At 51.2% G+C, this 15,123-nt stretch overlaps 6 protein-coding genes across 6 annotated transcripts; 4 read left to right on the plus strand and 2 right to left on the minus strand.

Moving 5' to 3' along the window:
* Positions 1–1,728: 1,728 nt before the first annotated feature.
* On the plus strand, positions 1,729–2,950 carry UREG_00656 (uncharacterized protein; the record flags this gene model as incomplete). Its single annotated transcript, XM_002541096.1, has 4 exons — positions 1,729–1,907; positions 1,968–2,555; positions 2,616–2,810; positions 2,869–2,950. The coding sequence occupies 4 exons, from the start codon at positions 1,729–1,731 to the stop codon at positions 2,948–2,950; spliced, it is 1,044 nt and encodes a 347-aa protein (XP_002541142.1).
* Positions 2,951–6,750: 3,800 nt separating this feature from the next.
* UREG_00657 (uncharacterized protein) lies at positions 6,751–7,941 on the minus strand (the record flags this gene model as incomplete). The annotated part of the gene is made up of 2 exons (XM_002541097.1): positions 6,751–7,025; positions 7,596–7,941. 2 exons carry the CDS (start codon positions 7,939–7,941, stop codon positions 6,751–6,753), a joined length of 621 nt encoding a protein of 206 aa, XP_002541143.1.
* A 1,332-nt stretch (positions 7,942–9,273) lies between these two features.
* On the plus strand, positions 9,274–10,187 carry UREG_00658 (uncharacterized protein; the record flags this gene model as incomplete). The annotated part of the gene is made up of 3 exons (XM_002541098.1): positions 9,274–9,638; positions 9,736–9,926; positions 10,066–10,187. The coding sequence occupies 3 exons, from the start codon at positions 9,274–9,276 to the stop codon at positions 10,185–10,187; spliced, it is 678 nt and encodes a 225-aa protein (XP_002541144.1).
* Positions 10,188–11,211: 1,024 nt separating this feature from the next.
* On the plus strand, positions 11,212–12,399 carry UREG_00659 (uncharacterized protein; the record flags this gene model as incomplete). Its single annotated transcript, XM_002541099.1, has 1 exon — positions 11,212–12,399. The coding sequence occupies one exon, from the start codon at positions 11,212–11,214 to the stop codon at positions 12,397–12,399; it is 1,188 nt and encodes a 395-aa protein (XP_002541145.1).
* A 144-nt stretch (positions 12,400–12,543) lies between these two features.
* UREG_00660 (uncharacterized protein) lies at positions 12,544–13,718 on the minus strand (the record flags this gene model as incomplete). Its single annotated transcript, XM_002541100.1, has 2 exons — positions 12,544–13,267; positions 13,291–13,718. The coding sequence occupies 2 exons, from the start codon at positions 13,716–13,718 to the stop codon at positions 12,544–12,546; spliced, it is 1,152 nt and encodes a 383-aa protein (XP_002541146.1).
* Positions 13,719–13,831: 113 nt separating this feature from the next.
* Positions 13,832–14,848, plus strand: UREG_00661 (uncharacterized protein; the record flags this gene model as incomplete). Its single annotated transcript, XM_002541101.1, has 3 exons — positions 13,832–13,953; positions 14,070–14,581; positions 14,643–14,848. 3 exons carry the CDS (start codon positions 13,832–13,834, stop codon positions 14,846–14,848), a joined length of 840 nt encoding a protein of 279 aa, XP_002541147.1.
* Between the last annotated feature and the right edge of the window lie 275 nt (positions 14,849–15,123).

Consider the following 15,123-nt stretch of genomic DNA (forward strand, 5'->3'; position numbering starts at 1 on the left):
GCTGTGAGGCTTGGTCTTCGCATCGCACCGTTCCTTTTTGCATAAAGTGACGATGAATTTGTTGAAACGGTGTGGCCTGCGGCATCGGGTTCTAAGAATATGGCCGGCTGTTGGACGAAATGTCGGTTTGTTCACCGTCGTCGGAAATCTCCAATGCCCTCTGGAGACGTTGGAGCCAGGCCCAATATCAGGCTCGCTCTATAGGGTAGTTATACATGAGGAATGCTTAATATAATATACTTGGATCCTCGCGATGAAAGCAGCAGTGCCCAGTACGGCTGGACGCAGGAAGAAGAGTCGAGAGCTCTGTTACGAAATATACGTTCCGATAGGTATTTGTATCGATTATTGTATTTCAGTACGGAATTGAAAACCGAAAATCCAAAACATGGTAATATTCATCCTGAGTCAGCGGTATGTCTTTCTGGAAATCCTCACGGTTTGCGGAATCTGGGGAAATCCACGTCCTCGGGTACGGTTCCAGTTCTTCCGTGCCAAAACTCCCTGGAGTGCTCTCTCCAAACGAGAGAACGTGTCGAAGCGACAGAGGGCAAAGCGGCCTCGCCATCTGACACTGGCAGCTCCTGCGCATCCGGATCAGCTCATGCAGCGCCAGATCGTGCCCCTCCGTAAGGTTTTCTGGAATGCAACCGTTCGTGGGCGAATATACTTTGTCCTTCACGCGGACGAGGGCCCAGAAAAAACGTGTACTCCGGTACCAGGGATGCAAAAACAGTTACTAGCGCGGTACCAGCACGAGACGTTGGGATCCAATGGTCGGCGGGCACGGGGCTCGCTAAGGGAAAAAGTCGGGCGTGGGCCGGCGGTAAAACACCAGCGGTATCGCAGCGGTACCGTCACGGCGACGTCTTGGTGGGTGGTCGCTTCCCGCGTCCCCGTTCCAGGCGGCGGGATCTCACTGGTCCATGCGGCCCACAATCCACCGCCGGGTCGTCCAGCCCCGCTGGGCCTTGTGTGCCCCCACGAATGAAATCGTCCCAAGTGCTCGCAGGCCGTATTGACGGCGTATTGCGAAACCACTGTGTTTCTCCTCTTTTTCCTCTCTTTTCAGTCGCCTGCCTTCCCGTCCTTTCTTTCGACGTCGTTCTCTTCTCTCCCAACGCTCCTCTTCAACCTCCTCCTTGTCGACCTCTATCGTCTCCGCTGCGTCTGCCCCCCGAGATGGTGCCTGTGCAGTAACCAGCGACTCGCCACTCCCTCCGTGACCACGGCCGATCCGGTCAGCGTGCTGTTTACCCCCAATCCCACCCTGGGCGGTTGTGAGTCGGGTTGTAAAGGACGTGGACCAATCACCCCAGTCACCCCGTTGCACGAATTTCGGACTGCACAACCTGCGAGATCTCCCCGACAGAGTCCTCTCGTTGTCGCTCGTCACACAGAAAACGCATTCGTTCCTTTTGACGCCCTCCAGGCCGTGGTTGTGTCTCCTGGGACATTTTGGTTTCGTCCTGGCACCCTATTCCAACACCACGGAATCGGGCTTCCGCACTTTGGTTGACATTTCCAACACGCAAAGTTGCTTCATTGGTCGCCCCCTCACCTGCGTGTCGCTCTTGTTAGACAAAACAGGGGTCCTTCCTTGGTGCACTGGATCGACTGATTCGTCGGTACGCCACTAGTCGTGGCTTTGACCATCCTCGTGCTGCATTTACCGATATCCTGGAAAGGGAGAATAAATACTGTTGACGTCGTTGCTCCTAATTCAACATGTCTGAATCAACTCCCGCCAACCCGACGTCCGTCAAAGGCGAAGGCATTTCCAGGTACATGAAACGTATGAAAACCGTCCTAAAAGGTGGCACTCGTTCGAACAGGAACTCTGTCTCTAGCATTGCCGATATCACTGGTGATTCGAGCAAGCCAAAACCTCCTGCTGCCTCTCCCAGGTAAGCCATCCTGAGATTGTGCGAGTTGTCAAACTTTCAATATGCTGACCTTATCTCTAGGAGCGGTGCAAAGCCCTTAGCGACTATTACCACCACCCTGACTCCTAGCAGCAGGCCAGAGCTGACCAGCAACCAAGATAGAGTCAACAGGTGGAGCGCGATGCAAGAGGAGAAGGCTCGGGCTCTGTTCGCCAAATACGGCTTGACCCTCGAACCCGGCGAATGGGTGACTCCACGATCTGCCAAAGAAGGCGCTGAGCGAGTCGAAAAGCCAATTCGCATGCGAGTTCGCCGCAACTGCCACCGCTGCCTCACCACGTTTGGCGCTGACAAGATCTGCGTCGGCTGCAGCCACATCCGTTGCAAGAAATGCTTCCGCTACCCGCCTGCCAAGTCGAAGGAGGAGTGCGAAGCAAGGGACAAGGCCCGCGAGGCCGAAAAGACCGAACAGGCCAGACAGGCTGAAACTCGCCAAAAGAAATTTACGTTGACAATTCCATCTCGGACTGGTGGTCAAGATCTCGTTCGCAAACCGATTTTGCAGAGGGTCAGGAGGACCTGTCACATGTGCTCCACCCTCTTTATCGGAGGAGCAACCGAATGTCAGAAATGCAACCACATACGATGCAAGAAATGTCCCCGCGATCCGTAAGTGTATTCCATTAACCTTGGACTTGGGGATAGTGATTTTAACGGGTTTCTTTCTAGGGCCAAACCCCACAAGTACCCAGATGGCTACCCAGGTGACGCTGAGCCTCCATATGAGCCGCCGGAACGAGTTTGGCGAAAACCAAGACGCAGAATAAGATGGACTTGTCACTCGTGCTCGACAATGTTCCCTTGCGGCGTGAAGATTTGTCCGAAATGTGAACATGAGCGCTGTACGGACTGTACTCGCGACCCGTAAGTTGCTCTGCAGCAATATTGCCCTAACCGAGATCGTCGCTAACCCGTTTAATAGACCCAAGAAAATCAAACCCGAGCCTGATCCGGAGCTCTTGAGACGCGTGGAAGAGAAATTGGCGGCGCTTAATGTATCCTAGCAACCAAGAAAAGCTGATCTCTTGCCGCCTCGAATGTGATGATTTTGCCGTTTCTCACTGTTCACTTCGCCTGCTGTTCTACTACTTGGATTCCCCATATCCCCTTACATCTACCACCCAAAACAATATCCCTTCCTTCACTCCACGACTTGTGATGACCTAACGGCTCTGAGTGCGTTCTTGATTTCTCGCCCCTTGTCAATTCAGCTACTATTTTTGGGCCCTTTAGAGCAAAGTCACCCTCCATCTCAGCCTAGTTTACCCCTCCTCTCATTTGCTTTTTGCGACCCATCTTTTATGCATACAGATACCAAAGATTTGCAGCTCCCTTTTGATAAATACCATTTTTTGGACGGAGTCTATCCCAGTAATCGGATCAAGATTTATTTTGGAGCAGCAGGCAGAAAAAAAAAGACAAGTTAATGCCAGGCCGATGTAACCTGTCTCATTGGCCTTTTTTTTTTGTATATGCATTGTGAACCCACCAAACCGATACGACGGAAACGACGTGTGGCGAGATTTTTTTTTTCATGCTTACAGTCGAGCCCCCCGACGTTCCATCATTGTTCGATGCGCGAAGCTGAACCCCTGCTCGTTATGCAGATGCTTTTAACACAGACAAGATGTATACATTTGTCCCGCCCCCTGGAGAACTCGGTGCAACAGCAGGTTTTTTCTGCGAATGTAGGAATGCGAGACTTGGGCTTTCTTGCTGAAACAGAGAAGAGCACCGGTTGTCTTGTCGTCGAGGAAGTGACTTTGCCCTTTTTGGTAGGAGTAAGAGAGATCCGAGATTTCTCGGATCCGCGGTACCTCCGCTCTGGATATTCATTTTTAAAGAAAAAAAGGATAACCATTCATAAAGGCGGAATTTAATATGGGCTGATTACCCATCCTGCCTGTGCACGGCCCCTTTTCTCTCTCCCTGAAAAATGAGAAATTCCGTGCAAGGCTGTGAGAAGGGACAAGGGGGACAGAGAAACTAGCGGTCTGTTTGAAATCATTGACGCTGATTTGCAGGAGCGCGCATTTTCCTTTGGGGGCCCTGGGGAATAAAATGCATCAGAAAATGGGCCGTGGTGCTGCATCCCAGGGTTTCTGAGAGACTGCGAGAGTGAGAAAAGGGCAATATGGGAGAGCGGTTCGGCCACCGATCGGACAGGGCAGGGGTGGAGAGGAATTCTTGTCCGCATCCGGCAGGTCACGGTGCTGTTTGATTTGCATATATTATTGTAGCAGAGTGATAAGTTAATAATAGGAACACCCCCCTTCTGACGGGAGCAATGGTGGCCTGGTGCATTGGTAGGGGCGGAGCGGGTAACTTGGCCTGTGTCGATGCAGGCAGCTCGATTCATGAAGCTGCTGACTATCGGTCGAGAATGACTCTGTTCCAACCACCACAGAACACGGGAGGACCCCGTCCACCTTCCCAATAACGCTGTTTGTTGACACCATTGAAGAAGCTGCGAGTCTGCTTCGGGCAGGGGCGGACTGTTCCTATTCCGGTAGTCTTGACCGAGGATGGATTTGATGATGACTCATCTTCAACCCCACCGTGTGAACGACGTCCAGGCAAGGGCCTTGACGATGCTTGTTCGGCTCTGGGGGTGAACCCGACACCACGCAGTCTCCATCTCAACATACAGATGTCAGAAAGGGGCTGCGTGCATGAGAATGAACACGCTTTCTCAATCATCAAACTTGTTTCTGCACACTAGTACTCTCTGGCTCATGCATCTCGACCTCTTCCCCGGCACTTGCGTGGTTGATGTATCTCAGCCAGCGACGAGACTGGATAATCAAACTACGACCGTGTGGACAGAATCGAGGTCACGGAATAACTATAGGCGCCACCTCTCCTGCCTGCATAACGACCCCAAGCTCCGGGCATGCATGAGAAACCCCCCACCTTTCTTTTCGGCCTGGCACGAGATAACGGTTCACTAATCAGGCCCAACAGCCATGCACAAGGGAGGCGCTAAAAGGATCCCTGACTGTTCGCCATCCAGAGGGAAATCTCTTTCCAGGGTCTAGATTTGCGCCTGGGAAATCCATCCTTGCCTTGGGAATGAACTCTGACGCCTGCCAAGAAGCCAGGGCTTTTGAAGATCATCGCCAGACGGTGCATTTTGCAGAAATACCGTTTCCTCCCATCATCCCCTTCTTCTCAACCACGCCTTGTGTCTGAGGAGGTTGTTTGAACAGCTATGGGGTACAACGGAGTGATGTCTGTTGTGCAGAGCTAGCGCACTGTTTCGGAAGGGTGCCTCAAAGATCTATCGTTGGGGTTTGCGCAAGAAAGCATCTTGTTTCTTACTTTATTAGCAACGTAACATAGCACAGGGACCGAGCCCCTTCCGAGAAATCCCTCCGACATGAATATAGGAAGGGTGAATCTCGGCCATAAAAGCGATCCAAAACCGAATATCAATTGATCGTGATGTGTGGAGAATCATCGACGAACCCGTTGGTGGGGCCGAAACCCTAATACTTTGTTCTTTTCGCGCTCCAGTTTCGTTTCTGAGATGCGACAGAGTTGTGCTTTGCTCCATCAGCCTTATGGTCCATGGACGACTTCGGTTTACGTTTCAATCGTTCTCTGGAAAGCTGACTTGCCCCAAGGCCGTGTCTTCGGGACAGAATCGCAGCGCATTCCCATTCCACAGAAGCCATCTGGAAAACGTGGATGACTTGCCTGTTCCGTTAAACCGGATGAGCCATTTCCTGAGAGGGAGAACATTGCAATTTGCAGTCTTTCAGTGGTGGGGTGTTCTCACTGCAGTCTAAGCATGGGTTGCTTGTTTGAGGTTCCGCCAGAATCCCGGCTTCCCGAACCAAACCTTGAGGGACACCTAAATGACTCTTTTGACCTTGTAGCAAGGGAGCTCCTGTTTAGATAGTCTAGAGCTGATTGAGATTAACTTGAGCGCTCCGGCCATGAGATCTGCAAGCGGAACGGCCCAAAGAATGGGAAGCGGCACGTCGCACTTTCAACTCGAAGCGCGAAGCAATGCGAAGTAACACATGCATCACCCTCCCTCGTGCAATACAAACGGTGCATATTGGCCGGGCTTGGGGGACCAATAGCTAAGCATACCAGCCGATGCTGATCAAGATTGATCAAACGGCGCCTTTCATTCCACACGGTTGGATGAGCTCAAGCGGGAAAACAGCTCCGGTAACACTCACGAAGTGAAAACTCAGATGTGGCGTGCTTTGGGTTTCAGGTAAGTCTCGCAGGCCACGGGTATCGAAGCACGACTCCGGGTGGCCCCTGATGATCCGCGAGTGAGGGACGAGTGATTTGCTTGAAGAAATGAACACGGAGTCGCTCCGTCAGGGAGAGAGGCAAACAGACAAGGCAACCGAAAAAAAGGTCATCAGGGCCCAGGAGCCTGGGTAACAATTGATGGGTGGTTCAGGACAGAGTCGAATTTTTTCGCCAGGCTGAATCAGAACATGTTGGTGCATCCAGCACACCTTTTCCCCACGCTTCCCAGGACAGTGGTTGCAAAACGGCTTGGGCATTTCCTGGCGCTCCTGTACCCGATCTGGTGGCCTGGAATGACATGCGGCAAATCCCGTGAAGCAGTTCCAAAGCCCGGGCCCTTCCTGGTATTTCCCTCCACCACTCAGGCGCGAGGGTTCAGGCGTTGGTGAAATCAAATGCAGTGACACAGACAAAAAGAACAAATTTATTGCAAACAGGACGAGCAGCCAAAGCTTCAGGGATCCAAATCCCGTCACCCAGGGCAGCGTTCACCAAAGTCTGGGACGTTCCCGTCCCAGCGCAGCGGTAGCTAATCGGATCGTTGCGCGGCCTCAAAAAAGAACACAACTTGAATAAGCGGGGATTTCCTCTGCAACGGTGAGCCAGGCGCGCTCTGATTTGCGGGCTTGGGGATGGCTCGTTCTTTTTTGTGATCAGCCCTTGATCTCTGGGCTGAGACGCTGGTCGCTGGCTGGTTACCTCTTTGCTGGGAGCGGTGATGTCTGAGTGGCAAATTCCGCATTGTATCTGTCACGGTGACTGCAGGACGAGGCTGCGGCTTCCCAGAAGCAGCAGGTGCCAAGCCTGACACCCGTGTCTGGTAAGTTACGGAAAGATTCCTAGCGGTCCCGTATGTATCGAATGTATGTAACATAAATACGGTTCCAGGTACGAAAACGGTAATTTCCAGAAAGAGGAAGGACCGGAGGATTTGAGATGGAAGGCGCAAGTGTTGACCTGGGAGGCTTGACGTCGGTCCAAAGCATGCGATATATAAATCTCAGCAACCTCCCTCCTCGTGTCACAGGGAGTCTTGTTCTCTTCTCCTCCTCTCTCTGAGCGGCAGTCTACATCCGTTGGCTACAACTCCAGTCGGTTCACGCAACTACGAAGTGATGTCCGTCACACTGCTTGTCCCAGTGTCAGCTATCTCAAGCACGCCTATTGTCTGTTGACAGTCTACTTGAGGCGATGTTTCGATCCTGTGGAATTAAAAAGAGATTGGAAAGGACCGGTGATGCAATCATCTTTGACAGGAGCCGCACTTGCCATTCCATCGCCGAGGTGAAACAAACGAAAATCTTGAAACGCTTGTGTTCTGGTGCTTTGCAGAGTGTTGTTTGAGCTCATTGACCGTTTTCAGCATATACTGACCTCTCATTATTGTTTTCTTCACGACCGGGTCGCGTTTCGAAGGCGGATGTTGAATCTCCCTCGCTTCAAAATGAGAGCAGATCAGACCACGAGGAACAATGAAACAATGTTGCCTCACCAGTCCATTTGGGGAGATGGATGGTTTTGTTTCGCAAATGAGCAACTCAATCGGAATCATCTCGTAAGGGTGCAGGGGAATCGACGGGCGAGGAAGTTTAACCGAACCATCAGCCCACATCCGCCCTCGATGAACCTCGACAAATCTCGTCGGTTCCGTTGTTTGCGGATGGTGGACGAGTTGTTTGCGCCCAAGATGTTCCAAATATCTGCAGCCAACAGTCGCCATGACGTGCTTCATTTTCGAGCCCCAAGCCGTGGCTTTTTTAAATGGACGACGGAAGTCAGCTCTTTCATACTCGGCTCTATAGAAGTGTGCGTTGTCTCTTGTCTTTTTTCGGGGTCCGATTGTGAAGAAGATGTTGCACTGCTGCTGCACGGCATGATTTTGCGATGAATTATCCAATGAGTTGGAATCAATATTCGTACACGCATGCAGAGCGAGAATCCAAGTTTGTTTTTCGGAGTGCGATGGCTGTTTCTGAAGGCTGTATTCACGTTCCGTTTCATTCCCTCACTGGCACCTTTTTGATGGACTTTTGGAGGCCAGGCGGGAAGCAATTTTATTTGAACCCTCTTTGCAACATCACTTTTCAGAGAATCAGAGGTAAATCACTCTCCTGGATAATTACTGATGCCAACCGGCATTCTAAAGAGCGACAAGGCCAAGGATCTGGAAGACTGGCGTAGAAGCTCCGTCAAGCCACGTCGATTGCGTATCCGACTAAGCCTGAACGAGGTTAAACGACAGATGTCCTTGAGGCGATCCATGGCTTGCTTAGTCTCCTTCGATGATGATACGGAGTTGGTCGCCAATGGCATCGAGATTGGAATCATCAATCAAGGTTTGGGCTCACGAAAGCGACAAGGGAGACGCCGAGTACGAGGAGCACCTTTTGCTCCAACAAGAGAGATGCAGGAACACAATAGTTTTTTTATCCTGAGCTAGGGCCTGCTTTCTGATGAATTGCAGGTTTCAGTCGAAAATCCGGGGTTCGGGCGAGGTTGGTGATGCTTATCTTTTGATACCCCATAGCCTATAGACGTCCATCTTAAGACGAATATTTGAAACAGGGCATGCCGACAAGTTAAACCTTGAAGATTGGCTGTCGATCGTCTTCTCTTTAACCTCGTTCTCATCTGCAATTCCGGCTTTATACGGACGACAAGCCTTGCAACAGAGACAGGGAATCCGAGGAGGTTACTTTTTCACAACCACTCTGCTCCAATGGCAGCTTTCGGCAGCGAGAATCATCTGCAGACTGTGTCACCTTGGATGGAGAACGATGCAGAAAGATTCCTAGCACATTGACAAGGTCTACCAAACTCTGAGATTGCGTCTCACCATGTGGCGGTGCCTTGTTTCGTGCATGCTTCATCTCCCCCATTCTTGACGCTTGTCTTCGAGAAACCTATAAAGGAGGAGAGTGCGGACTGTGTACCTCCTGTTTCTCCACTTCCGAACAATCTAAATTCCTCTCAATCTTTCGCATTTCTGCTCTCGATACCCTCAATCTCAGGAATTAGACAGCTTGGACCAACAGGATCTCCCAACGCCAACATGCCTAGCTCGATCTACTATTTGTGCTCCCTCGCCCTTGCTGGCACTCTTGCCTCGGCGAGAACCATTACCGTGATGGTTGCCCAAGGTGGCTTGAACTTCACTCCAGGAACCATTCGAGCCCAGACCGGAGACGAAGTTGCCTTCGTCTTCACCCGAGGTAACCATGATGTCACTCTTGGAGAATTCGACCGACCCTGCCAGCCAGCTCCCAACGCATTCTGGTCCGGCACAATCACCATTCCTTCTGGACTAAACGGCAACGCCACATTCACCATTCCCATTAGAGATACGGAGCCCAAGTGGATCTACTGCAGCTTTGGCAGACATTGCCAGAATGGAATGGTTGGCGTGATTAACCCACCGTGAGTTTCGCTGGCCTAGTATCATTGATCGGCACTTTCCTACTCTATGGGGATGTCTATATCTCTCCTTGGATTGAGATACTAACGCAAATGATAGTAGCGAGGGCGACAACACTTTCGACGCCTACAAGAGCGCTGCCGAAGAAGCCCCAGAGAGCAACCGTCCCACAGCAATCAACGGCGGAAGCTTGATTGTCCGCGGTGACCTCGAGATTCCCGGCTTCCCTGGTAACAGTGAGAGCAGCTCTACCGGTGCCCCAACTGGTTCTGCCACTAACTCTGCAACTGGTACTAAATCTCTCCCCTTGTAACTCTCCGGTGGTTATATCTGACCTCTTCTTTTTTTCCTTACACGCAGGATCCGCAACTGTTCTTCCAACCGAAACCGCTGTCCCAACCGCCACTGAGACTGACTCCCCAACCACAGCCAGCGGAACCCCTCCTGCTACGCAAACTGGAAATGCTGGTGCAACGATCCAAACAAGCGGTGCTTTGGGCGCAGTTATGGCCGGATTGACTGTTGGCGCAGCCTGGTTTGGACTGATCTAAACATTCTGATTGTGAGGAAGGGAGCACATTTGCCTTGACATTTGGCTTTTTCGGTACAACGTGCTAGGGACATAATTTGATATTTAGAGCTTGCTTTTTTGTTTGGTTGATTAGCGACCGAGATACACCGCTTTCACTGCTTGTGTAAAGGCTAGAGAGCAAGAACAGTGCTCTATTTCGACTTGAGATCAAAACCTTGTGAGGGCATTCTCATCTCCATTGCCTAAATTTATTCTGGGATTCAAGTTAAACTGCACTAAACCAATCCACACCAAGTTGAAGCCAATAAAAGATTAAATTTTGATATAGCGGTCGAAAGGCTTTCCAACATTATTTAATAAATCCCATGACCATCTGAGCATATGGATTTGCCACCTAGGCAGCCCTTCTTTCGATACATTACTGGGAAATCCCGATACTCGATGCCCCTGACACTGGGTGCTGAGTGCAAAAAGCTTGCAACACAACAATACCCACAATAGCAACTCCAGCACATATACAATAGCAATTACCCGGTTTGCGGTATTTGCTGCTTCAATTGATGGCGTCCAATATGGCATTCAGTCCATTGTGTGCAGATTTCAGCTGGAATGAAATTCCGGTTGGGCGGCGCAGAGATGGAGAGATATATCTCTCCTCTCGTCGTCCTTGAAAAAGCGGTTTCGACGGTTATGCCTATGTGATATTGAATGCTTTACGCTCCATCACTTTTTAAACGATTTGGCTTTTATTCTGGGTGTCTTATTTTGCTATATTCGCTGGTTGAACCAGACTTGGGCTTGGTGCGACGAATTTGATCATCCTTACGAGATTGGGAGGACCTGCAGCAGGCTGCAGGACATCTGGTGGTCGGATTGTGCAGTTGAACCGAGATAGCTATACTGAGCGAAGCGAGTTTGAACCAGTAAGTGTCCGCTGGGCTGATACTATCCCGTGAGTGTCGCTAATCCTGCTAGAAGCACTTCCATTTGAAGGAGTTGAAAGGCTTTTTACTAGTTACCGGTGTCGAGAACACCTTGCGAACATGGCATTCAATTTCGGAAAATCCAACAATTGGACCATTGCGGAGAGGAGCCGCCGGGACCATGGACCGTTCGTCATCCCGTTTCCCAAATCCAGCACCAGGGAGCAAAAGCCGTTTGGCATAAAATTGTCCGGCGCCTATCGAATTGATTACGAACGGGTTCAGATTCGCATTGCCGCTGCGCAGCATGGTCTTAAGGTCCTGGTTGAGAATGGCGGACAGGTCGTCTTGCGACCGGGCTCTGATGCAAGGGCTCAATCTATCAAGGCTCTTTCGGACGATCTGGATTCCATTTATAATCGTTTCTACAGCAAGCGATTTCCAACGCCAAAACGTCGGCCGGTGGGATATATACCTGTACTTTGGAACCATCCTCAAAAGATCCAGCAGAGGATCCCGCGGCACAGAAAAATTGTGATGCGTGCTTTTGCAGATCTTGCCAAAGTCCTCTCCTTCAAACAGCGGAGAAAGTTGGGCCATCTGCAGCATTCCCGTCCGGCAACGTTGATGACTGAGCGTGACAGGCTTGTTGGGTACATGGAAGAGCTGGGCAATCTACGAGATCAACCCGCGAGTTCCCTCGATGTGTCAATCCCAGGCCTCGCGCAAGACGGTGCTGGTGCCTATCCCCTTGTGGCGGATTTACGGCCTCACGACCAAAAGGTCCTTTGTGCCATGTTCTCTCGGCTTCGACAGATAGCAGAAACTTCCGACGAAGTAATCGCCCGTCAGATCATGGACTACGGGAAGAAAACGGCCGTCAAAGAGGTCATCAAGCAAGTATTACAAAAATCACGAAACAAGGAACGGTTCGATCGTGATAACATCAAGGCACTGTACAGCAAATTAAGGGCATCTTCGCAGCCCAAGTTGAACTCCCAACACACCTTGGACCTCCCGCCTATCTTTGAACGAGGGAACAGTCCGCTGCCGAGTCCGCGACGTTGCACGCCCGGCTCTATGTATGACATTGTTGATCAATCAATTCTCAGGGCCAAGCTCAGGAGGAATATTCGGGAGATGACCAAGGAGCCGGATCGCTGGTATTATCGAACTATGAGACGATACATGAAGAGCTCTCGGAAGAATCCGCTTGCGTTTGGAAAGAATGATGCGGATTTTACTGCAGCTGAGCTGAAGGTAGAGCTTACTGATGCAGAGGCTTTTGCTTTGATTGATGATATGTGAGGAGAGGGATGGTCATGAGAGATGAATTAGATATCTTTGTGTTTATTGTTTGTTACTAACAGGAGGCACAAGTACTGCTGTGAGCGTTTTAGTAAGGGATTTGTATCTCATATGTTTAGGGAACTGATACGGAGAGATCAAGCATCAGAGCCGGCGACTTAGCAATTCAGTTCCCGCACTTTTCTCATAGTCAATTTTCTTGTGCAAATCGACCCGATTTCCTAAACCTCGGCGAATAATCCAATCCTTGCTCTTGATATCCTCTTCAACCACTCCCTCCGGAAGAGGTGGGATCTTGGAGCTCCCGTCCAATCGTTTCAAAAGCACATCTTCCTCCGGGCGAGAAAAGTACACTAAACTATACCTGGTGACATCTGCCTGGGCACCGGGCGGAGAGACAACCCGATGTATGTTAGATCTCAGCAACCCGTTTGTGAACTTGACCATTGCATCTCCCAGGTTGATAATTGCGTGCCCGGGAAGCGGCCGGACATAGCACCACTCCGCATCCTTGCCCGGAGGCAGAATCTGCAAACCGCCAACCCGGTTAAAAAGGACCGTCACGCTGCCAAAGTCAGTGTGCTGTCCCAACGCCGTACGTCGATCATTCATTGGCTGTGGTGGTGCTTTGATGAAGCGCACTTGATCACCTGTCGGACGGTTTATGCGATGTTTGTTGACCAAGGTTGACTCCGGGAGTTCCAGGTGTCCATTTAAAAGGTTGAGGATAAGGGTCACGACAGCATGGGCGTTGGCCATGAACGATTTGAGTAACGGGCGGGATTGATGGAGCAATTCAGGCGCCGGCCAATGCTCAGCGACGTCGAGAATGTCGTCCTTTGACACCTGCGTTGGCTTCTTTTTAGCACTGCGGCACAGAGTCTTCCTTACATCTGGTCGAGAAATAGCCTTGCAAACTTGTAAATCAGCGCAATGATGGGCTCAACACGAACATTGTAGAATTCATTGCGGTCACGGTTCCCCTTCTTGTCGACCACAGCTGCACCGGCTGCTTTGTAGCCAAAGTACGAGTTTTTCTGGCTAAAGTCGTACTTCTTCTTCTCTTCGATATCTAGATCAAAGAGACGTTCGCCGACACCGAACAGCTTGTCGGCTTCGTCAAGGATCACTTCTCCTTGTTTGGTGCCGCGGAAGTCAAGGTAGAAGAACCCTAGGTCTTCGCATGCGGTGCAGAACCGCCGGACTTCATCCTGGTCCTTGTTCAACAGCTTCTCGAGGGACAGACGGTAGAGAGGAGCGGTGACAACGTCATCTGGGAATGGAGGGATGCCGGGGAAGTTCTCTTCGAGGACGGCCATAATTGTCCGGATGGCTCTGCGGGAGGCGCTTTGAGAAATAAACAAGCCTGCTTGGTTAGCATATTTGACAGGAAGAGTTCTTTGCTTTTTATATCTGCAACTAGCAGTGGAGAATGAATGATGGGACGCGGGGAATTCTGGAGAAGCCGAGGGCGTTTGGGAGAGGATGCGGGCTTGGGGGCGTTTTAGTGTTGCGCCGGCGTGCAGCTCGCAAAGTCATCATCGAACATTCACCGTGAGGGCAGGTTGTTCTCAGCGACTCCAATCTCGAGAAGCAACGAGGACATATTAAGAGCAGTCTCTGCCGAACAAGACATGGCGACCCCGCGACCGCCATCGAAACAGCCGCAGTCCCACGTCGCGCACCAACTGCTTTCCCGCGCTCATTCTCCCGACACCGCAGAGCGACTCTTCGCGGAGACAGGTCAAGCTAAAGCCACTTTACCTCCGGCCCACGTCGCCCACTCCTGCCAACAATCGCGACCGGAGACGGCTGCAGCGCCTGCGGAAGAAAGAGTATTTCCTGCGCAAGCAGAAGCCGAAACCGCTCACGGCGCGGGAGAAAAGGGCGCTGGGGGTCCATGATCTACCGAAAGAAGAGGTTAAATACGAGATCTTCAAGAAGCTAAATAGCCTGTGGGTGGAATATATGTGGGAAGTGTTGGAATTGAAGAAAGTTGCGGATAAGGGACCGATGATCACAGCCATGGCCCATGGAGCGAAGCTCGCGAGTGCGGATTTTCACGGCGCAGAGCTTCAGGTTGTCAGGAGCCGCTGTGTCAGTCGTGTGGGTGTCAAGGGCATCGTGGTCCGGGATTCGAAGTTTGCATTTGTGCTTGTGACAGAGAAGAATGAGATGAAGAGTACGTTGCGCATCCCGATCCTCTGACTCTTATGTGCGTGTTGTGTGCACGATGCTGACAGCCGGCCTCGTAGCCATACCCAAGGAGCATACCGTCTTCAGATTCGAAATCCCGATCCCAGCGCTCCCGTCCACAGACAACGACCAGCCCCCAAAGCCAGACTCGCCGAAAAACCTGACCTTTGAACTCCACGGAAGCCAGTTCGAAAACCGCCCTGCGGACCGAGCAAATAGGAAGTTCAAATGGAAAAATCTTGATTATCTATGAGGATTTACCAGCCCCAAGACCAAAAAGCTGGAGTCCATACCGGGCAGTTTCGGCACTTGGCCAGTTGGTCGATATCAGCCCCTTCATAGGATTTGCTCCCGCGCATCCATAGACCCAGGTTGCTAGAAGCTCCGTTATGCCCTTGAAGAAGGGACGGGCCTATCCCCATGCGAGCTGAGATGCTCTGAGGTACGAGCTTGGAGTCTGAATGCCGGGCCCTGTATAATCTCGCTCGAATCCTGGCCACCACTCTGTGGTACGACCTTGAACATGGT

This window comes from Uncinocarpus reesii, genomic scaffold, assembly GCF_000003515.1.
Source record: "Uncinocarpus reesii 1704 scaffold_1 genomic scaffold, whole genome shotgun sequence".
In the NCBI taxonomy this organism is placed as follows: domain Eukaryota; kingdom Fungi; phylum Ascomycota; class Eurotiomycetes; order Onygenales; family Onygenaceae; genus Uncinocarpus; species Uncinocarpus reesii.